This window comes from Hippopotamus amphibius, chromosome X, assembly GCF_030028045.1.
Source record: "Hippopotamus amphibius kiboko isolate mHipAmp2 chromosome X, mHipAmp2.hap2, whole genome shotgun sequence".
Lineage (NCBI taxonomy): Eukaryota > Metazoa > Chordata > Mammalia > Artiodactyla > Hippopotamidae > Hippopotamus > Hippopotamus amphibius.
This window is the reverse complement of record NC_080203.1, coordinates 1835413-1859519: the sequence shown is the minus strand read 5'-3', so window position 1 is coordinate 1859519 and position 24107 is coordinate 1835413. Positions and strand designations below refer to the sequence as shown.

The 24107-nt window shown below is 43.6% G+C and overlaps 1 protein-coding gene across 1 annotated transcript; it reads left to right on the top strand.

The window, feature by feature from the left end:
• The first annotated feature begins 1511 nt into the window (after positions 1-1511).
• On the top strand, positions 1512-24096 carry FUNDC2 (FUN14 domain containing 2). The gene is made up of 5 exons (XM_057718297.1): positions 1512-1648; positions 4854-5004; positions 12509-12584; positions 17184-17315; positions 20298-24096. The coding sequence occupies exons 1-5, from the start codon at positions 1516-1518 to the stop codon at positions 20373-20375; spliced, it is 570 nt and encodes a 189-aa protein (XP_057574280.1). The 5' UTR covers positions 1512-1515; the 3' UTR covers positions 20376-24096.
• Positions 24097-24107: the final 11 nt, after the last annotated feature.

The window sequence follows — 24107 nt, the reverse complement described above, 5'->3', positions numbered from 1 at the left end:
AATAGCTGTCATGTAATGTATTCCAGGAACTGTTCTAAGTGCTTTCTAATGCAGCAGGTATTCTTGTCTTCATTGTACAGGTGATGAAACTGAAGCACAGAGATGTTAGGCAACTTGGCCATGGTCACACAGTTTGTAAACTGTAGCATTCAAACTCATTTAATCTGGCTCCAGAAGTCATGCTCCTAACCCTTTTGCTATACCTCCATGTTTCGGAGATGAATAAAATCCATTTCCTGCCTTCTGGGAGTCACAGTGAAGCAACGCCGACAGAAACGTAGATACATAGTTACAGTAGAGAGTGATAATTCTAGGCCAGATGCTTTGCACGTTATGTGATTAAATTCACAGAATGAGACTGCAAAGTGAGTACACATGAAGCATCTGAGGGGCAGAGAGGTTAAATGGTTTGCGAAAGAGCACACAACTACCCATTTGTCCTAACCTGATACTGTCCTAGGCAGACACTGTCCTAACCAGACCCTGTCCGAAGCACTGCGTGCAGAGCAGTGAAAAACAAAGTGAGAGACGGGAAGCAGTACCTGTAAGACTTGAGTACCTTATGTATGTTAGAAGGTGAAGTAAGTACTGTGCCCAAAAGGAAAGTAAGTAGGAGAAGGGGAAGAAGGGGTGTACCAGGCTGCAATTTTAAATGAGGATGGTGTTGGAAAGCGTGCCTGAGAAGCTTACATGTCAGTAAAGGGCCTGTGGCTTGTACCCCGAGGGCTGTAGGGAGCCACGGTAGGGTTCTGAGCAGGAGAGGGTCTTGAGCTCTGGCTGCAGCGGAGAGGATAGGCTTTAGCGGTACAAGGGTAGGAGCAGGTGCCCTGTTAACTGAGGGCGAGAAAAGATTGTGACTTGGGCTGGGACAGAAGCAGTGGAGGGGCGAGCAGGGCTGCATTCACTGTGAAGGTGGCGCTTCTGCTGGTTGCTGATGAACTGGGTTTGTGGGTTTCAGAGAGACGAGTTCAGAATAGCAGCAAGGGTTTTGGAAAGGTGGCGTTGCGGTGAACTGGGCCAGAGCAACAGCGATAGCTGTCGCTTGGGGCTGGGGCGGGGGGCTGCGCCCCGACACGTAGTTAGCGGGCTCGGCGGGCGCTGCGGGTTCTGAAGCCCTCTCGGTCACTGTGATTGCAATGTTTCTTAAATGCATGTCTTCCTGCAGCAGTACAGAGCGGGCACTGATCAATACGTGCTCAATGTTCACAGGAACAACCACGACAAACCAGCTTTCTCTCTTTTCGCTAAAGTAAGGAGTGAAGCGGCCTTCACTGGAGAAAGGCTGCGTGGCGCTCACGCGCGAGGAACCCCCTTCCCGGCGACCCGCGAGAGGGACAGCGACAGGCGGCGCAGCCTCTCCGCGAGACTTCCGCGCATGCGCGTCCCGACACTCCCGGCGGGGCGGGGCCCCGGGGCCTCGGGCGCCGGCCGCGCCGCCTTGTGACGCGGCCGCCCGCGGGGAAGGGGCGTGGCCGCCCCGTGCCCCGCCTGGCCTCTTCCGCCAACGCCGTGGGAATGGAAACATCTACCCCACGTGCCGGAAGCCAGCTCGCGCCGACGGCGGCGCGCCACTCCGCGTCCTGCCGCGCCGGGCCCCAGCGGCTGTCATCGCGAGAGGAGCTCGCCGAAATGGCCGCAGCCAGTCAAGGTAAGGGCGGGCGCGCGCCCAGTGGCGCCGCGAGGAGCCGACTTCCCGGGCTCCGGAAGCGGCCGCGCCCCGCGCCTCCCAGGCCCGGCAGTGCCCCTGGGGAGCCCGAGGGGCGCTGCGGCGTGGGGGGCGCCCTGGGCTTGTCCCTGGCCGGGCCGCTGCCAAGGTCCGGCCAAGGTCAGTGGCCGGGCTGGAGCCGAACTTCTCCTGGGTGTTGTCTCCGGTCGGGCCCCTCCGCCTTCCGGCCCCGCCCCGACGGCCTCGGCTCGGCGACATGTTGTCCCTGTCCTCGGAAGCACTTTGATCCTTTGAGACTAAGGCGGCTTCTTTGTCCCTTTGGACGGTCATCTCAGACACCCGGCCAGCGTCTTCCTGTGTGCAGGCCGCCTCTCCTTGCGCTGTTGATGGTTTTGAAAGAGTACACATGACGAGAACCTGCTGTACAGCACAAGGAACTCTATTTCACCTCGCTGTGCAGTAGAAACTAACACAACATTGTAAAACAACTATACCCCCCCCCAAAAAAAAAAGAAAGAGCACACATGGTGTGGTTCTTGGAAATCGTCTATTTAGTCCACGTAGTGAAAGGAACAGTCCGTGATGGGGGATGGGGGGGAGAGCCCCTGTAATAAAATACGCAGTGGACCACGTCTTTAAGCCGTGCTTCTTATCCTGCTTCTTTGAATGCTTCAGGCTATATTCAGTTCAGTACTGGCTCTCAGAGCCATCATCGAAAACTCAGATTATCTTAATGTTGCATAAATTACGTTAAAGACAAAGAGCGAAAATACTCAGAATTCATTATTTCCTTATTATTTGCCATGTTAACCTATTATCTGTACTCTTGAGGTTATGGACATCTTTTGCGTCTCTTTCCAACTCCGCGTTCAGCGCTGTCACAATTCAGTGACGTCACACCCTGGATGTTGGGATACACTACTAGTCAGCCCTCCCCCCACCCCAGCGCGCTTGTGAAACCTTTACTGAATTGAGGTGACTCTAAGGCGTTGGGATGCACAATAGAATGATTTTCTTGCAGAGCCGACTGCTCTCATTTACTTAAAATGTGTAGGTTGATCAGATTATTTGCTCCTAGGAAATTGTGAGAAATTTTGAGATTGACATTAGGGATTTCAATCTGTATCATGTTGATGACCACATAATACTGTAATCATTAATCTCCTGGGCCCACAAGCAAGGCTGCTGGCTGGTCTGCATAGTGCGTAGCAGTGTTTGTTGAATGACTGAGTGACTTTGGGTGAATTCAATATCTCTGATTTGATCCCATTTGGCTGGAGCCCTCTATTGAGCTAAGGGGTTTGGTAAAATGACATTAAAACAAAACTCTAAACTCATTCTTGTTTTCAGTGATGTTCTTTAACCCACGGAGAGAGTTTCTTCTTCGACACAGCAGTAATGTTTTGTGGTTACATTAGAACAAAAATTTTCATTTAACTACTTGTAAGTCCACAGAAGGCCCAGTTCCTTAAACATCCATATTTTGGTTTTGCTAAATTTGGATCTATGGTCCATGTTGAATTAATTCTTCAATTATATTTTGTGTATTGTGTAAAGTAGTGATTGAGGTGTTGTTATTTAGTACACATACCTAGTATTTCTAACACAATTTGTTGAAAAGATTTTCCCCATTGAGTAACTTTGGAGCCATGTGGTTGAAAATCAAATGACTGTAGGTGTAGATCGACTTTTAGACTCTGATTCTCTTCCACTGATATATTTTTATATGCTTACCTCAGTTCTACACTGTGTCAAATAGAGTGTGTTACTATAGCTTTATGAGAAGTCTTGAAATTCTTTGAACTTTGTTGTTTTTTCCCACAATTGTTTTGGCCACTGGTGGCACATTGTATTTTCCTACATGACTACAGCAATATCTCCCCATTCCCCATGCTTTTTTTTTAGTGTGATTTTGACACTCCTGTGAGTAATGGGGTCTATATTCCCTCTTGAATCTGAGTGGAAGTTTGTGACTGCTCCAGCAGAGAACGGAGGAAGTAACACTGCATGGCTTTGGAGGCTAGGTCTCAAATGGTAACATAGTTTCTGCCGAGCCCTTGAGTTTCCTCACTCTCTTACTCCCATTCTTGGGACAGGCACCCTTGAGCCTAGCCACCTTGCTGTAAGGAAGCCCAAACTAACCCTGAGCGAGGCAGCCTGTATGTGTCAATGTAGTAGAATCCACTACATTTTACATCTACTAAGTAGATGATTCCAAACTCCTGCCTGTAATTCTTCCAGCTGAAGCCACAGACATCATGGAACAGATGAGCTGTATCCTTTCTGAATTTCTGATCCAGAGTCTGGGAGCATAAAAAGTGATTGTTTTGCTTGGTGAATGAAGTTTTGAGGTAATTTGTTGTACAGCCATAGTAACTGGAATACTACACTAGGTCCTTTGCACTTCCATATAAATCTTAGAACCAGCTTCTCAGTTTGTAGATTAAAAACCTACTTTTTGATTGAGATTGCCTCTCTGCAGTTTTCTCATTTACAGTGTAGAATTCTTGTGCCTCTTTCACTAAATTTATTTTCCCACAGAGACAGGGATTAGACATTTTGTTAACTCTTTTTCCCTCTTTGGGCAAATAAATCACTTAACCTCTGAGCCTCCACTTCTTAATTGTAAAATGGAGTTGATAAATAGTACCTTGTTCTGTACCTACTTTGTTCTGTGGATTTAATTAGATATACATGTTTATTCCTTAGCACATTGCCTGGTAAATAGTAACAGCTCGATTAAACATAACCTCTTATCTTTATTATCACTGGCGATCCAAATAGTGCTGAGAATTTGTGAATTTTTGGGTTACTGGATAGTATTGAGTTAGTCCTGAAGAGGAGAGGCAAATGAAGAAAATCCATTTCATTTAAGATGCATTGTTAAGTATTACTACCAGTTTTTTCTAGATCCTTTTGGTTGTTTTTAAATTTGAGGGGAAAAACTAGAGTACTAATTCTAAATTGTCTTGGTTTTTTTCCTCTAAGATATTCGTTGATCTTAGTCGGATTGTCAAAAGTTGCTGGTCAGAAATTCAGAGTCAATTTGCTATTTAAAATAGATCAATATTTAGACATCCTTATTACATCTGTCTGTTTCCTTAAAAATCTCTCAATCTAGCTTAGGAATGTTAGTGATTTATTGTAAAAGTTACTGTTTTCTTATTCAGTATCTCAATTCTTGTAGGAAACTTTGAGGGAAATTTTGAGTCACTGGACCTTGCAGAACTTGCTAAAAAGCAGCCATGGTGGCGCAAGCTGTTTGGGCAGGAATCTGGGCCTTCAGCTGAAAAGTATAGTGTGGCAACCCAGCTGTTAATTGGAGGTGTCACTGGATGGTAAGTGATGTAAAAGATGTCCAGTGTCTTTTTTTGCATGACTCTCTGTTGTGGTCATAGGAACCATCTCTTTTTTTACTTTTTTTTTTTTTTTTTTGGGCACACTGGCTTAGTTGCTCCGCGGCATGTGGGATCTTCCTGGAGCTGGGATCGAAACCGTGACCTCTGCATTGGCAGGTGGATTCTTAACCACTGCGCCACCTAGGAAGCCCCAGGAACCATCTCTTTTAACCAATGAAAATACATTGACTTGTGAAATTGATCACTTAATATATAGTATACATCTAAACATAATGTTACAGTGCGATTTAATGGTTACACATAGTGAGTGTCAGCTACATCCCAGGTACTATTTTAAGTATTTATATAGGTATCTCAGTTCTCACAACAGCTCTGAAGTTGGTATTGTTATTATCTATCCTCACTTATTAGAAACTAAGGCTTAGAAAGATTTATCTTGTCCAGGGCCACATAGTAAGTGCTTTCTGTCACTATAGATCACTTCGCATCTTCTGAAGTTATATATAAATGGAATTATACAGTATGCATTCTTTTTCATGTGGCTTCTTTCTTTCACTGAGTATACTAATTTCCAGGTTCATCTGTGCTGTTGTGTGTATCACTAGTTCGTTCCTTTTTTTTAAATGAGGCCTTCTGAGGCCTGATGGGGATTTTATTTTATTTTTATTTTTAAAATATTTATTTATTTGTTTATTTTGGCTGCGCTGGGTCCTAGTTGCAGCACATGGGATCTTTAGTTGAGGCATGTAGACTTCTTAGTTGTGGCGGGCGAACTGTTAGTTGCGGCATACATGCGGGATCTAGTTTCCCCACCAGGGATCGAACCCTGGCCCCCTGCATTGGGAGCACAGAGTCTTACCCACTGGACCACCAAGGAAGTCCCACTACTTCATTCCCTTTTATTGCTGAGTAGTGGTCCACCGTATGGATGAACGAGTTTGTGTATCCATTCACCTTTGATAAATATTGGTTTGTTTACACTTTGGGGCTAAAACTGCTGTTAACATTTCTGTACGAGTCTTTGTATGAACATATGCTTTCATTTCTTTTGGGTAAATATCTAGAAATAGTATGGCTGAGCCATAGTAGGTGAATGTCTTAACTTTTTAAGAACCTGCCAAGCAGTTTTCTGAAGTACCATCTTACATCTTACATCTCCCCGAGCAATGTATGAGGGTTCCAGTTTTGTCACATCCTCACGAACACTTGGCATAATGTGTGAATTTTTTTTTGAAGTGTAGTTGATTTATAATATTATATTAGCTTCAGGTGTACCGTGTGGTGATTCAGTATTTTTGCAGGTTATACTCCATTGAAAGTTATTACAAGATAATAGCTCTATTTCCCTGTGGTATACAATATATATTTGTTGCTTATCTATTTTATACGTAGTAGTTTATAGTTCTTAATCTCCTACCTGATTTTGCCCCTCCCCCCTCCCCTCTTCTGCTCACTGGTAAACACTAGTTTGTTTTCTATGTCTTTCAGTCTATTTCTGGCATAATGTCTTTTTGATTACAACCATCCTAGTGGCTGTGAAGTGTTATCTCATTGTGGTTGTAATTTACATTTTCCTGCTGAATAATGATGTTGAGTATCTTTTCATGGGCTTGTTTTTGCTATCTGTCTTTGGTGAGGTATCTGTTTAGATATTTTCTACATATTTTTATTGGGGAGTTGGTTTTCTCTCACTACTGAGTTGTGAGAGTTCTTTATATATTCTGGATACAAGTCTTAGATATGTGACTTGCAAATATATTCTTCTACACTGTAGCTTTTTATTATCTTGACAGTGTCTTTCAAAGAACAGAAGTTCTTAATCTTGAAATACAAATTTATCAACTGTTTTATAGCTTTTGGTGTCATGTCTGACAATATCTGCCTAGTCCAGACTCACCAACATTTTCTTCTGTGTTCTCTTGTATATGATATATAGGTTTAGCGTTTTCATTTAGTTCCATGCTCCATTTTGATTTACTTTCTGTGTGTGTGTATATATATATTTTTTAAATTAATTAATTAATTTATTGGCTGCATTGCATCTTTGTTGCTGTGCCTGGGCTTTCACTAGTTGTGGTGAGCAGGGCTGCTCTTCGTTGTGGTGCACAGGCTTCTCATTGTGGTGGCTTCTCTTGTTGCAGAGCACGGGCTCTAGGCATGTGGGCTCAGTAGTCATGGTTTGCAGGCTCTAGAGCACAGGCTCAGTAGTTGTGGCGCATGGGCTTAGCTACTCTGCTGCATGTGGGATCTTCCCGGACCAGGGATTGAACCCGTGTCCCCTGCATTGGCAGGCGGATTCTTAACCGCTGCGCCACCAGGGAAGTCCACTTTTTGTATATATTGCAAGGTAGGAATCCAAGGTCTTTTTTTGCATATGGATACCTGATTGAACCCACATGATATATTGAAAGGACTATACTTCTCTACACTGAATTGCCTTTGTATCTATAGTGAAAATCAATTGACTGTCTTCTTTGTTAAATTGATTTGTCTTGTCTTGGTGCTCATATCACACTGTTTTGATTACTGTAACTCTATAAGTCATGAAATCAGGTAGTGTAAATCTTATAACTTTGTTGCTTTTCAGAGTTGATTTGACTGTTCTAGTACTTAGCATTTTCATATGAATTTTAGAATCAGCTTGCTGCGGGTTTCTGCAGAAGGCCTGGGGAGGTTTTGACTGGGATTGATTGATCCATAAACATGGTCTCTCTCTGCACTTGACCGCGATGTGCGGCTTGTAGGATCTCAGTTCCCCCACCAGGGATTGAACCCGCACCATCAGCAGTGAAAGTTCAGAGTCCTAACTACTGGACCACCAAGGAATTCCCTGTTTAGGCTTCTTTTAATTTCTCTCAACAATGCTTTGTAGCTCTTTCACCTCTTATATCAGATTTATGCCTAAATATTTCGTATTTTTGATGTTATTGTAAATGTTATTACTTTTAAATTTTTAATTTTCTCATTGTTCATTGCATATATTATAGAAATGCAGTTGATTTTTTGTATATAGATTCTGTATACTGCAATCTTGCCAAAGTCACTTAACTAGTTTGCAGAGTTTGGGGGTCGCCAAGACTACCCTCATGTTTGGTAATTCCCTAGGAGGATCCACAGAACTCACTGAGAACTGGTATACTCATGGTTAAAATTTTTTACACCAAGAGGATACAGATTAAAATCAGCCAAAGGAATAGGCACGTGGGGCAAAGTTCAGGAAAGTGAAGTCTATGTTTAAAATGGGTTTCTCAGGCTTCCTAGGTGGCGCAGTGGTTGGGAATCTGCCTGCCAATGCAGGGGACACGGGTTTGATCCCTGCTCCAGGAAGATCCCACATGCTGCAGAGCAACTAAGCCCATGCGCCACAACTGCTGAGCCTGTGCTTTAAAGCCTGTGAGCCACAACTGTTGAGCCCGTGTGCTGCAACTACTGAAGCCCATGTGGCTAGAGCCCGTGCTCCACAACAAGAGAAGCCACGGCAATGAGGAGCCCGCGCACCACAAGGAAGAGTAGGCCCCACTCACTGCAACTAAAGAAAGCCCGTGCACAACAACAAAGACCCAACACAGCCAATAAAATAAATAAATAAGTGGATAAATAAATTTATAAAAAAATTAAAATAAAATAAAATAAAATGGGTTTCTTATAGGCAGCATATAGGTGGGTCTTCCTTTTTTTAATCCAATTTGACAGTCTATTTTAATTAGGGTGCTTAGACTATGTACATTTATTTTTGTTATCATTGGGTTTAAATTTACCATCTTGGTATTCTGTTCTTTGTTTTCTTTTGGATCAAATATACGTGTGTATAATAAAAATAGGTATACTGTGTGTGTATGTGTGTATATATATATATTTTTTTTAATTAAGGTGAAATTCACATAACACAAAACCAACCATTTTAAAGTGTACATTTCAGTGGCATTTAGTACATTCACACCTTTGTGTAGCCACTGCCTCTCTTTAGGTTCAAAACATTTTCATCACCCCAAAATAAAACCCCATCCCTGTTGAGCAGTTACTCCCCATTCTCCCCTCCCCCCAAGCCCCTGGCAACCAGCCATCTGCTTTCTGTTTCTATGGATTTACCTATTCTGATAAATATATAAATAGAATCATACAATATGTGACCTTGTATGTCTGGCTTCTTTCACTGAGTATCATGTTTTGTTTTGGTTTGGTTTTTTTGGGGCTGTGCCGCGTGGTCTGTGGGATCTTAGTTCCCCGACCTGGGATTGTTCAATGCCCTCTGCAGTGAAAGCACAGTGTCTTAACCACTGGACCACCAGGGAAGTCCCCTGAGCATTGTATTTTTGATGTTCATTCATGTTGCAGTGTGTGTCGGATTCTTTCCTTGTTTATGGCTACATCTCACCAACCCATATTATTTTAATTTAAAAAAATAATTATAGCTGCCTTAGTGGGTGTGACATGGGTGTGAAGTGGTGACTAATGATGTTGAGCATCTTTTCACATGTTTGTTGGCCATCTGTACATCTGCTTTGGAGAAATTGAGTTGTCTTTCTGTTTTTGAGTTGTAAGAATTCTTTATATGTTTTTGACATCAGACTCTTACCAGACATGATTGCAGATATTTTCTTCTGTTCTTGAACTTGTCATTCCACCTTGATAAAGTCCTTTGATGGACAAAAGTTTTTAATTTTGGTGAAGTCCAGTTTATTTGTTCTTTTTTGTCCTTTTGTTGCTTGAATCACATATCTTTCATAATTCTATTTATGTCCTTTCTTGGTTTATTACCTGTGTCTCTCAGTGGTGTAATTTTAGTGGTTGATTTAGGGTTTATAGGCTGTATCTTTGCTTATCACAGTCTATCATCAAGAGATATACCACAGTATACTTCCACTTTACCCCTTCACCCTTGGTTTTCATTGTCATACATTTAACTTTTACATGTGTTATTAATCCATAATACATTCTTATTATTTTTTCATTAAATATTTTATTCTTATATTTTTAAATAATGAAGATGAAACCTTTCATATTTACCCCTATAGTTTATTTCTTGTGCTCGTTGTGCTTTTGTGTGTATCCAGATTTCCTTCGGGTATCATTTTCCTCTGCCTGAAAGATTTCCTTTTAACATTCTTTGTAGTTTTGGTCTACTGCTGCTGATTTATTTTTCAGCTTTTGTATATCTGAGAAAGGTCTTCATTTCATCTTTGTTTTTTGAAAGATATTTTTACTGGGTATAGAATTCTGGATTGACAGGGTTGTTTTCTCATGCGGTACTTTAAAAATGTTCCATTATCTTTTGTCTTGCATTATTTTCTATGAGAAATGTGCTATCTCTGAATTTTATTCCTCTGTACCTAATATGTCCCTCCCCACACCTTCAGGCTGCTTTTAAGATATTTCTCTTTATCATTTGTTTTATGCTTTGAGTTCATTAACCTTTTTAGATCTATCAATTTACAGTTTTCATGAAATTTAGAATATTTTTCTCATTATTTATTCAAATATTTTTCTATCCTTCAACAATTCCAGTTAGACATATTATTACAGTGCTTGAAATTTTCCTGTAGTTCACTGACACTATATTTTTTTACACTTTTCATCTTGAGATAAGTGTAGATTCACAGGTACTTGTTAAAAATAATCCAGAGAGAGCCCATCCTCCAGTTTTCCCCAGTGTATAACTATAGCTCAGTATTACAACCTTGTTCATGTATTTTTCTGTTTCATTTTGATAGTTTTTTATTGCTGTGTCATGTTTACTCATCTTTACTTCTACAGTATGTAAACTGCTGTTAATTCCATCAAGTATAGTGTTCCTCTCGGACATACAGTTTTCATCTTTAGAAGTTTGATTTACATCTTTTCAAAATATGTTCCTTGTCCGTACTTATGTGGAGTCTTTCCTCTAGCTTCTTGAACATATGGAGTACAATCATAATAACTTTTGATTTTGTCAGTATTCTGTCATATGTGCCATTTCTAGGTTGAGTTCAGTTGATTTATTTTTTCATCATTACGGGTCTATTTTCCTGCTTTGCATGCCTGGTAGTTTTTAATGGATGGCAATATTGTGAATTTTACCTTACTGGGTGCTGGATATCGTTTTTATTCTTACATAATTGATTCTTGATTCTTGTTCTGGGACACATTTACACATGGCTTTAAAAGATTCCACGTGTCCTGTACCTTACTCTATAGAACTAATTTTAAAGATAAAATTAAAAGAGACTGAGAAGAAAATTACTGGAGTTTATATATACTTCATTTTTTTCTCCCAAATGTCTTTGGAGGGGAAAAACACCTTTATCCATGTTAGGTTTTTGAAAAAAAAAAAGATAGGAGAAAATAAGGGCTAGGTAATGATCCAGTTGGTTGCATTTATCATTAAACAGTCTTAGTTGCAAAATGTCAATTAATGTCTTCATGTCAGGGACTTAGGGCCAGTGGATACAGGGTACAGACAATTTACTTCAGTTTATAATCACATTTAAGAATTAAGATGAGTCCTAATAGTTTCTTTACTAGTCCTACCACTCTTTCAGTTTAGGGGTCCCTTCTGAGATATACCTAGCTTTTGTTGAAAAACATTTAAAATTCTTGTGAGGTCCTCCATGCAGTGTTTTATTGGTATTGATATATATTTTTTCCTACTGAAGTGTACCAAGTGGTGGGTGGTAGAAAATCAGGGCAGAGAGGTAAAGGGGGCCTAGATGTAAGTGTAGGGCTTTATAAGCCATGTTCAGGCCAGAGTGTTCTGTCAGGAGCCACGTGGTAAGTGTCGTGGGCTTTGCCAGTCACGCAGTCTCAGTCGCAGCTGCTCAGCGGTGCCACTGCTGTGAGAAAGCGGCTGTGGACAGTATGTCAGGAGTTGGTGTGGCCGTGCACCTGTGAAACCCGGTTTACAGAGAGAGGCAGCAGCCCAGCTGGGCTCCCCAGCCATGGTTTGTTTGCTGACCCTTGTTTTAGAAGGACTGTGTGTTGAGAATAGACGCCAGGGGGCAAAATGGAGGCCAGGGGACCAGATAAGAAGCTCTAACAAAGCTCGTGTATTAGAGATCATGGCGTCAACCAGAGAAGATGGCACTGAGAGCCTTTCCCTTATCCCCTGCGACCGCTCTGGCCTCAAACACACAGTCACGTTTTTATTCGCTTCACCAAGAGCTCTCAGGGCTGCTCCCTCCCTCCCGCCTCTGCCACATGGCCTCTGTGCAGCCCGCCAGCCTTTCTCTTCCATGTTGCGAGCTGGAGTCTCTGCTTTTATCCTTTCCTTTTTTGATCCATTCTCCACAGTGTAGCCAGAGTCATCTTTTAAAAAGGCAGCTTGAAAGTTTTAAGGGATCTGCTCAAGGCCACAAAATGAGGTAAGTAGTAGAGCCAAGATCTGAAGGGGACTGGCTTTCTGTCTGGACTATGAAGGAGCTGGACCATCCCAAGGTAAGTAGGATCTGAATGTTTTTAGAAGTCCATGTTTGTGTCATCTGACAGCTTGTTCACTTGATTTTTGTAGGTGCACGGGTTTCATATTCCAGAAGGTTGGAAAGTTGGCTGCAACGGCTGTGGGAGGTGGATTTTTTCTACTTCAGGTCTGTATGTGAGACAGTCCTAGATGCTTGGCTGTTGCCCTTGCCCATTAGTAATGGCTCGATTCCAGTAGATGGTTTCACGTACTGTTTGAAATGCTAGTGACCTTTTGAGTTAAACGTCATCAATTACGAGATTCATTTTATCTTGTCATGTATAACATGGGGACGTATGTACATATTCCTTACCGTAGCTCCCTTCCAGGGTTTTTAAGACTACTTGAAATATGAAGCAAGTGTGATTTCAGAAATCCCAAGTGTGATGCGAGTGCCCTGTGATATGATTTATTCTTAGACACTACGTTGATGAGAGACACGAGGGCTAAATGACACTGTGGTCAGATGGTGTCTGCTGGCCCTTGGCGTGAAGTTTGTTTTTGAACCACTGGCTGCTGGTTCCCTGAGGCTGCTCTGTACTGTTGGTTTGCAAACTTGGCTCCACATTGGAATCACCTGGGAATTGTACAGAACACGGATGCTTGGGGCCTGCTCCCCACCCCCGTTTGATTTCACAGGTGGTAGGTATGCTTGTAGATCGGAATATTGTTAAACAGCCAAGGTGATTCTGAGGTGCAGCCGACCTGGCGAACCCCTGCTCTCTAGTGGCCCTAGTGTGTGGACTTCCGCAGCTCTTTGTCTCCTCTTGCAGGTAGCAGCCCTCATTTTAGCAAGGTAGTCCCATGTTAGAATCACAGTTCGAGTGAGTTTTCCAGATGGGTCGGGTTAAAATGAAGTGTGTGGAGGAGGGCGGCTGGTGGGCTGGGGCGGGTGGGGTACAGTATCACTGCGTCACAGATCCCCTTAGTTTCTGTGGTCAGCAATTGGGAGAGAGTAAGGGTGGCTGCTGTGGCTGGGAGCCTCATGGGGTTCCAGCCGGAGGTGACTGGAGCTGGGTGAGCCGGGAGCTGGGGTGGGTCTAGGCCTCCCTCTCCCCTCCCTCAGTCTCCGGTCTCAGCTCCTCCTGTGGCCTTGGTGCTCCAAGCACCTGTGTTTCAGAAGCACGGTGAGAGTTTCCAGTCCTTTTCTGCCCGAGCCTGGGAATTCCGCGCATCTCTCCGGCAGCATCCTGCGTGTAGCTGCCCCCAGACCCATTCACTGTGTAGCTTCTCGGCGCCCTGCCTGTGGGCTGGGCCGGGGCTGGGTCTGTTAGCAGACAGGGCCCTTCCTCTCTGTTTCCTGTCGCCTTCTGGGTTGTAGTCATCTTTCCCTCCTCTCACCCTTCAGACGCAAGTGCAGTGGCAGCTCTCTGCACTAGACCCACAATCCTGCTCTGTCCCTGTGGTTTCTCCAAGTATGTTTATATTGCTTTGAAATGCCTTAATGTGACTGCACCCTCTGTTTATTTTGGGGGTTCTGACTGACAGAAGTAATGGAGATTAGAATAATCTACAGGAAGGGCCCTCGCACTGGGACTCTGGTATTGCATGGGTCAGATGTGCAAGGAGTGCAGTGCAGGTGGGACTTGGGGGTCTGTGCTGTGCACACATGTTCCCTGTCACCAGGGTCGTCACAGTGTTGGGCGATGAGGGGGTGTGTTTTGACATGAGGATCCCGTTTTTTCTTTCTTTCATCTGGATTATTGTCCCAGCAACATTTAGTGAATAAGTCTTCCTTTTCTCAATATTTGTACCATTGCCTCTGTTAGATATCAAAATTCATATATGTGTGGATCTGACTACTTTCTGTATCTGCTGAGCCTTGATAGTTGGCAAGACAAGTTCCTCCATGTATTTTCCAGGATCGTTGTGGCTGCTTTTGTACTTTTGCTTCTCCATCTAAATTTTAGAACAGGCTTGTCAATTCCTTTCAGAAATTCTGTTTAAATTTTGATTAGGAGACTTCCCTGGTGGTCCAGTGGTTAGCACTCTGAGCTTCCGCTGCAGGGGTTACGGGTTCGATCCCTGATGGGGGAACTAAGATCCCACATGCCACGCAGAGGGGCCAAAAAGAGGGGGGGAGGGGAAGTAAGAAAACTTTTTGATTGGAATTGCATGGGAACCATATAGATAAATTGGGGGAGAATTAATACCTTTTATGATATTGAGTCATCTAGCTATGAACACAGGCTTTCCCTCCACTCGTTTAGGTCTGCTTTAATGGCTTTGCCTAGACTTTTATTATTTTTTCCATATGGATCTGTAGTTGCTCTTGTGCCTTTCCTCGGGCACTCACCCTTAGCCCTAAAGCTGTCTCCCAGTTGAACTCAGAATAATACAACTACTGATGTAGAACATCTTTTCATGTGTTTATTTACTGTCCAGATGTTCTTTTTGGTGAAATATCTATTCAGGTCTTTTGCCCACTTTTAAATTGGGTTGTCTGTTTCTGTACTTTTTATTCTGTGCTGTAAATCTGTGGGTCTGTCTGATCTGTGTGTCTTCTCAAATACCATACTGTCTTGATTGCTGTAAAATCAGGTAGTGTGACTCCTCCAACGCTGTTCTTTTTCAAAATCGTTTTGGCTGTTCTAGTTCCTTTGTCTTTTCATACACATTTTAGAACCAGCTTGTTTAGATATCTGTAGAACATCTTGCTGGGATTGGGATTGCAGTAACTCTGGCTTAAAATCATTTTTCCATTTGAGTTTTCTGTGTGCACGGCCTGCCCCTCCGTTTATTTCTGTCATCTTTGAGTTCTTTCTTCAACAGATGTTTGTAGTTTTCAGCGTACAGAAGCTGTATGATTTTTGTTTAGATTGGTAGCTAGTATTCAATTATTTTGCAGCTATTGTAAAATCATAAATTTTATTTCCATTTCCAGTTTAAATTGCTAGCATATAGAAGTACAATTGATTTTTTGTATTTATCTTGTAGTGTACAACCTTGCTAAACTCACTTTTTGGGTGTAGGAGATTTCGTTTGCTTTCTGCTGGATTCTTTGAAGTTGTGTAGACAAACGTGTCTACAATGTAGTGACAGTTTGACTTCTTCCTTCCTGATCTGGACGCCTCTTACATCGTGTTCTTCCTTCTTGCACTGTGACTTCATTTCCAAGGAACAGAGAGAGCGGACATCCTTGCCTTTTTATTAACATTGGAGGAAAGCATTCAGCCTTTCACCAGTGAGTGTGGTTGATGTTCCCTGTAAGCTGGTAGATGCTCTTTATCGAGTTGAGGAAGTTCTCCCTCCGTTTCTGTTTTTCCAAGGGTTTTTACAGGAATGTGTGTTGAATTTTGTCAGAATGTTTCTGAGTCCTACCTGCAGTCTGGGCCAGGTGATACCAGAGGCAATATGGGGAATACACGGCTCTGGGCTTCTCCAATCAGATGCTCTTGTTTTGGTCAGAGCCCTCAAGTAGCTGCTCTGTGTACTTTGTCCTGTGAGAGAGACAGGGTGGAGTGATGGAATGGGAGCCTGATGAGTGTATGATTTCTGAGATTCGGCTGTGTTGCTGCTGTAAGTAGTCTGTTCTTTTCAGCACAGTTTGCTTATTCATTCATGTGCGGATGGACATTTGATTTATTTCCAGTTACTGACTTGTTAAAGGTGAAGCTGCTGTGACAAGATAAAAAATTATAGTAGCTCATTCATTTTAATGTTAATTTCCTTGATTCCTTGTGAAGTTGAACTTTTCTCTTTTGTTGGCTACTTTATTCTGTGAGTTGCCTTTAGCTGTTTTTCAAATGGGTTTTTTCCCTTACTGATGTCTAGAAAAATTTCACTTTTTATAAGTATTAATGTTTTATCTGTTAGGTATATATTGCATATATTTTCTCCGGCCTGGTTTGGGTGACTGATTAGTTGCTGTTGCCATTATCTAAAAGAGAGACGAGAGGGAAGGCTAGTGGAGGAGGCTTTCAGTTTTAGATATTTTGAGCTATCCAGGGAGATATGATTTATCATATCAGAAATTTGGAAGAGAGAAGTGATACACATGGAGGACTGACTGATGGCCTCTTTGTTCCCTGGGAAACACTCATCCATCAGGAACTCCACGTGGGAATGAGTTTTATCGTGTTTGCACATTCTTGATCAAATGCTTCTCACCGAGTGTGTGTGTGTGTGTGTGTGTGTGTGTGTGTGTGTGAGTGCGCGTGCGCGCGCGCGCCTGCCGTCTTGAGCAAGGGAAGTAGGCATGTTCTTTAGATATATTTGGATTTGCTTCTCCCTTATAAGAAATTGCTCATGAGAAATCTCTCTGGGGCCGTGTTCTAGAAGATTTCTTTCTGAGCTCCAAGTGATTACTACCTGACAGCCTTGCCCTGTTCACATTGTCAAGAAACTCAGGCTTATGTCGGCTTTAAGGTTTCTTTACCTTACATCTTGACTTCCAGTTCTGATTTTCATTTGCCATTTTATTTTTTAAGCTAACTTAAAAGCTTAGAGAGATGGTTAAGAGTATAAATAAAGTAAAAGAATTGCCAGCAGTCATTGAAGGCCAGCCTGGTGATTTCCGCTGCTGGCATAGGGCCTCGCACCCAGGGTGGCTGCTGAGTGGATGTGGAGTGAACGTCATTGTCATACAAAAGACTGGATGGCAGATGTCTCCAAAAATAGAAAGTCAGAAGGGTTTTTTGTTACGTATTTCAGTGATTTACCCTGATAAAGAGAAATAACAGGCCTGTGTTTCTCCTTTCTTGCTGTCATTTTTTTAAAACTAAAGCTTGCGAACCATACGGGCTACATCAAAGTGGACTGGCAGCGGGTAGAGAAGGACATGAAGAAAGCCAAGGAACAGCTGAAGATCCGCAAGGGTAACCAGATACCTACGGAGGTCAAAAGCAAAGCAGAGGAGGTGAGACCTGTTTTGTTCATGTGCAGTGTGTGAAAGGTGCACACAGCTTTGTGTGTACAAAAATGGGGTAGACACCCCAATATGTCAGCCTCAGATGGAATAGCCTCACCTCAGAGGCATTTTCAAAGGTTAAACCTACAAGGACCAGGAGAAGGTGTGGTGACTTCTGTTGCCGCGTGAGAGTGCAGAGTGCTGCAGGCACGTATGTGGGTTGATCAGCCCTTGAACTAGTCCTTGTCAGGATGGGAGCAGTGCAGCAAGTGAGGGGAATAGGAGGGTGTATGTTCCACAGCCACTCTCATCATTTTGAGTCATATTTTCGTCTCCATACACACACCTCTGAAATGGCCAGAATGTGTGGCCCAGGGGTTGGCAGGCTTTTTTTGTAAAGGGCCAGATGGTACATATTTTCAGCTTTGTAGGCTGTGTGGTCTCTGTCACAACCACTGAGCTCCACTGTGTAGCGTGAAAATAGCCATAGATAATTGGTAGGCAGGTGGGCATGGCTGTGTTGCTATGAAATTTTATTTAAAAACAGGTGACTGGCTGGATTTGGCCCATGGGCAGTGGTTTGCTAACCCCTGATCTAATGCATAAAATCAGGTCAGATTATATTGGCTGGTACTGGAGGGACAGGGGAAGGACTTCTTTTTTAAAAGGATGTATTCTGTTACTTCTTTATTAGCTTTAGAAAAATGTCAAATGTCCCAAATATATAAGTGCCCTTAACTGGGGACAAATAAACCAGGATCAAGGTATCAAGAAGGTGCCTGGTTAAACCTACAAGGGCCAAGAGAACAGGAAGGGAATACCAGTAGGCAAGAAATATTAGCAGGGCCTGCCAATGCAGGGGACATGGGTTCGAGCCCAGGGCCGGGAAGATCCCACATGCCATGGAGCAGGTAAGCCCGTGTGCCACAACTACTGAACCTGCATTCTAGAGCCCTCGAGCCACAACTGCTGAGCCCACACACCGCAACTACGGAAGCCCATGTGCCTAGAGCCCATGCTCTGCAACAAGAGAAGCCACTGCAATGAGGAGCCCGTGAACCACAACGAAGAATAGCCCCCCACTCACTGCAACTAGAGAAAGCCTGTGCGCAGCAACGAAGACCCAGTGCAGCCAATAAATAAATAAATAAATAAATAATACTGAACAGACAATTCTGTATGGTGGCAAGTGCTTGGCCAAAGTCGTCCATCCATTGCTGGAATACTACTCAGTCATAAAAAAGAATGAAATTTTGCCATTTGCAGCAACATGGATGGACCTAGAGATTGTCATACTGAGTGAAGTAAGTCAGAGAAAGACAAATGTCCTATGATATCACTTATATGTGGAGTCTAAAATGCAGCACAAGTGAATCAGTGTAGGAAACAAACAGATCCACAGACATGGAGGACAGACTTGTGGTTGCCAAGGGGGAGGGGGAGAGAACAGCTGAGAGTTTGAGGTTAGCAGATGTAAGCTACTATGTATAGGATGGATACACAACAAGGTCCTACTGCACAGCACAGGGAGCTCTGTCCAGTGTCCTGTGATAAACCATCATGGAGAAGAATGTGAAAAAGAAGGTATGTGTGTGTATATGTATAGCTGAGTCATTTTGCTGTACAGTAGAAGGTAATACAGCATTGTAAATCAACTACACTTCAATGAAAAATGAGCACATCTTACTTTAGGTAAATTATACCTCAGTAAAGTGTATTAAAGTGGAAAAGTTCGAAAAGAACAGAAAACCCCTCAAATAAATTTTAAAAAAAGCTGTCCATTGTGCGCTTAGACAGTCCCTCCCCCTCCTCCCTGCCTTCCATCCCTCCTCAAGGTCCCGGTGATGAAACTTACACTTTTTTCACTTCAAACAGTTTTTTTATTTTTCAGACCTTTACAAAAGTAATACTTGATTGTTGAAAAGTAACGATACAGGAATGTATATAATAAAAAGTATAAGGTTAATGTTTGGTGAGAACCAACTGTTGACTTACAGTGGGAACTTGTTATAAACTAACCACAAGGTTTGGAGTTGGTTCATTCCACAGAGTTTTGTAGTGTTCCTCTTCACGGCCTGGCCCTGTCACAGGCCTGGCGAGAGTGGCTGGCTCCCCCCTGAGAGCCTGTAGTCGTATTTGGGGAGCAGGAAGTTTAAGATGTTCGGTTTCATATTTCGCAGCAGGGAGGCCATCGGTGATCTGTCGGATGGTGGGGCTGAGAGATGACGAATGAAAGCAGTTATTTCAGGAAAGTGTACGGTTTGTTTTCATCCCCCCCGAGGGCAGATGGCAGGAGACGGTGTGTCAAGTAGGGAAATGTAGGTCCAGTCAAGTTCAGGTACAGGGGGAGTGAGGGGCTCGAGGGTCCCAGGAGGCTGGGCGGTGGAGTGGGAAAGGCCAGGGTGGTGCAGGAAATGAGTAGGCCAGGCTACAGGGTGTGTTCCCCCCGTGAACACTTTGCTAAGGTGGTGGTTGCACTTGGAAGAAAGAGGGTGTCTGCCCCACTTATCCAAGTTCCCTCTGGGATGGAGGGCTCTGAGCTTCAAACAGGCGGGACCTTTCACAGAAAGTGAGAAGCTGTGGGAATGTGAGAAAATAAGGTTTCAGAGGAGGGTGTGTGGATAGATGGGCAGACACGTGGTTGGGGGGGATCGTGTGGACAGGTTTGGAGGAGAGACCTCAGAGCGAGCAGCCCCCGTTGGAGTAGGTGCTGGAGCAAAAGTGCAGACAGTGGGAGTTGCCTCCGTGAGCAATTTACCGAATGCGGCGGCTTCTCTCTGCCCGCACTCACCCCTGAGCTCTCTAACCAGCATCGCAAGACAGAAGCCAAGGAGTTGCCCGTAATGGCCGCTCATCTGGAAGCACCTCTTGAATGTGATCGCTGTGCCACTACCTTATCCAAAGCCATGTCATCTCACCTTCTGGTGTGTCCTGCTTTCTAATAATAATATCCTTAGCAAAGTAACCCGTTGTGCTATTTTCTGTTCCTAGGTGGTGTCGTTTGTGAAGAAGAATGTTGTAGTAACTGGTGGATTTTTCGGAGGCTTTCTGCTTGGCATGGCATCCTAAAGAGGATGACTTCACTTCCATTATTCCTGGTTTTCCCAGCCAGCAGCCTCTTCACTCCATCGTGGCATATCTGAATGGCTTCTGTAGGCATCTGTTGGTACAAGTTGATAACGGCCCTACCGTGACCTCGACGGCAACGGAAGAGACAGTAGACGTTAGTTCTCCCAGCGCACTCCCCCCTTGACTAATCTGTACGTTGGCAAGCGTATTCCTTTCCTCCCCTGTGTGAAATACTTAGCAGAACATGGCCCAAGATGGCTCACCGTGGAGGATGACTGGATCCTCAAAGGTTGTCCCAAACTTGATTCAGAAAAGAAATAACAAGCATGTAAGACACCTTATGTTCTACATGGAAAGGAGCTGAATACATTTGCCTTTAAGCATGAAAGATTTTGGTATCTCGGTGTCTACTTTCTTTCTTAGTGGCTGTTAGGTTACAGAATAGCAGCATGTGCGCTGCAGTTGAAAAGTCTGAACATGGGATGAACTTGCACTCAAGGTCCATATGCTGAGCTGAAGGTACTGTGTTTGGGGGCAAGGTCTTTAGGGAGAGCAACCAATAGATACATTTACGATGGTCAGAGTTAGTGAATCATTTAGAGGCATTCAGGTATTATCTAGGGATGTTTGCCGCCATACAAGATAGTGCATCTCATGGTTGTTTCCAAAGGGTTTATTTATGGTAAAATAAGTGACTTTAGGTGGAAGAGGGAAGAAGTGCTTCGATTTTTATTTAATAGGAAAAGTTTTAAGCTTTGAAATGTGCAGTATTCTTTACCTCTTGTCAAAGCGTCAGGGGTAGCTGTAGCTCTGTGCCAATTCTAGTGTTTCTTTATCCAGTTAGTATGAGATATAACATTTCAACCAGAGTGTTTAAATGGTGGCATTCCAAGCATTCAGAGTTGAGAACAGTAGCAATCGCAGTAGCACATGTGAAATAAATTATTTCCATCACCAAAGGTAATAGATGACTCCAACTCTTATAATTTTTCTTTAAAATAAAAGTTTATAGAGACACCCATGCTTAGAAACTTAACACATTTTTCTGTAATGGAGCCCAGCACTTAATAGGTCCTAGTATCTGTTGGATATGTGAATAATGAGCAGACAGCAAAGTGTCTGCGAAAGGGAGTGACCTACAGGAGTTTTGAGGGTTTATGAGTTCTGAAAATGGAGAAAACTTGGAGTAACTTCTTAAACTTGCAGGTGATCCCTTGCAAAACGTATGTTTTTAAGGCCTTCCTTTTAAAGTGTTTGCCTTTTAACTTATTTTGCTTGGGAATGATGTATTGAATGTGGAAATTGTAGCTACTGGTGGGTGTGTGGAATTTTTTAGAAGTCATCCCTTTGCATTTTTCTCCTTTTATTATGCTAGTATTTTAAGGCAACATTAAGTTGTTTTACTTGTAATATGTATGAATTATGTACAAATCATAATGGCATGAGCCGCATTGTTCCATATTTTTGTACAAGAACTCAAAATTTTTTTCACTTTTTATTATGGAAACGTTCAAATACATATAAAAGTACAGAAAATAGTACAGTGACCCCCACGTATGCATCACCCACCTATAAAGATCATGCAGTTATAGCTTGTTTTATCAGTTGTTTTGAAACAAATACCAAATGTGTCATTTTATTATATGTTGGTATGTGTCTGTAAAAGGTAAGAACTCTTCTTAAAAATCATAAATACAGTATGCTGTTATCATACCCGTCTGACCCTACCCATACCAATGGAATGGGGGCCGCAGAACCTCACGTGTGCCTTGTGCCCCTTTGGGTTGCAGGGAGTGGGGAGTGGCCTCTCTAGTGGGCTGAGGGTGGCCTCTCTCCAACTGTTTTTCCTGTGATTATTGGTGATGGCAGCAAAAATTAGCAGGTTGCTCTAAGCTGCCTTGAGCGGGTTATAATAGATAATAGACTGAAATAAGATTCTAGCGTCCTCCTGAGGGACATGGTTGAGGTCAGTATTGCAGGTTGGCCTCATCCTGTCGCAGTGAGAATGGCCTTGAGTCCTGCCTGCTGAGCGGGGCCACCGCGGGGGGCCGTGCAGAGTGGGTGCTGAGGTTGAACAGGCTGATGGTCTGGTGCACCTCACTGGTGGCACTCAGAAGCGCTCCCTCAGGCAGTGAGGGGAGCCTCTCAGTGGAGGCCCTGTTGTCAGCAGCTTAGCTTCAGGTGGTGAAGTGAGATTTCCCCCCAAAGAACAGCCGCCACCCCTTCACGCAAAAGTGAGAGACCAGGACCACGGGTGCTCTGTTTTCATGTGACTGGCGAGGCCTGTTTCATGAGGCGTGTTCCTCCAGTACACAGAATCCAGTGACCTGCTGGACCTCCTTTTTAGTGTTGGGGTTGAAGAGATGGCAGCTTTTCTTTGGCAGAGGGCGTAAGCATTTTCAGGTGTCACTTGGACCGTGTTCGGATTTCGGCCCCCCTTGCTCGGGGCTTCCCTACCTGTAGTTTGGCCTGGACTGGAAAAGCTCTGGCAGTTGGTGGCTGGAGCGCCTGTGAGGCTTTTCTCCCTTCTCGCTGCTCACCCCAGAGCCCCCGTGTGCTCCTTCTGTCCCCTCCCGGCATCCCTGCCGCTCTGGGCCACCCTTGTGATAGACCAGGTGGGATGGGGAGCTGTAAACAGAGGAGAAGGACTTGGATCCTGGGGCATTTTTGCTTTCTGGCTGCTGCCCACTCCAGGCCATGCCTTCAGTCTTGCTAAGGCTCTGTGTCCTCATTGCTGACGTGGTGTGAGCTTGTCATGAGTGTCACCGTCACTGTTATAACATACAAGCCAGACTTTCCTCCTGCTGCCTGTCTGGGCCACTTGTCAGCTCCCGCCACTCATCCCCAGGACATTCATCAACAGGATGGGGGTCTCGACTCCTGTCCCTGGCCTGCCCCTGGCAGAGAAGCCTCCCTACTGGACCTGGCAGAACACAGGACACAACTAAAGAAGTGAATCTTGCATAATTCTAGCTAACATACTCTTGGGGTGGGTGCTTGTGATTTCGAAATGTGTAACTATTGTAAAAATGTTCTCTCCATCATCCTTTTGTTTGACATATGCCAGCAAGATCGACATGACTAATGGTTGCACTCTTATTTGAAACCTCTACTTTTGTGTTTCGCAAATGCAATAAATTTCTGGTTGAAAAAAATGGTATGGGGATAGATTTGAAATATCTGAGAATCATTAATGTTTCATGATGAAACATTAGTTTCTTCTCTCAGGGAAACTTACTTGAGGCCAGGTTTGGACCCTGCAGGCACAATTAGGCTGCTCCTCTCTGCTGCCTTTGCCAACTTAACCAGCTTCATTTCTTTGTAATGGTTCCAGGTCTGGGGCCTTCTTAATCACTTGTGCCATAGTAGTGTGATCTCTTGGAGAACTGGGCAGAAAACCTACCTTATTCTGGACCTCATTTCCCAGAAATCATACAGTGTGGCTTACGTCTCTGATATTTGATACTTAAGGAATCATGAATTTCAAGAGCACTGTTTTTCTAGTGAAAACTGACAGTGTTGCACTTTCTTCACATTTTTAGAAAACTGTAAAGTCAGCTTATTAAACCACCAAAACTCTACCTTCCTGAATTTGAAATGGTAAAAAATGCCATTATGATGATTGAGACGGTGGTTCGCATCCTGGCTTGCCTGGCTGCCCGTCCCGGAGACTGTGATTGCACTGGTACTGGCTGGGCAGCCTCAGATGTTTGAGGGGCAGCCTCAGATGTT

Coding starts and splice junctions, on each gene's coding strand:
- FUNDC2 (XM_057718297.1), top strand. CDS start 1,516: ATGGAAACATCTACCCCACGTGCCGGAAGCCAGCTCGCGCCGACGGCG. Junction 5,005..12,508: donor ATTGGAGGTGTCACTGGATG/GTAAGTGATGTA, acceptor TGATTTTTGTAG/GTGCACGGGTTTCATATTCC. Junction 12,585..17,183: donor GTGGATTTTTTCTACTTCAG/GTCTGTATGTGA, acceptor TTAAAACTAAAG/CTTGCGAACCATACGGGCTA.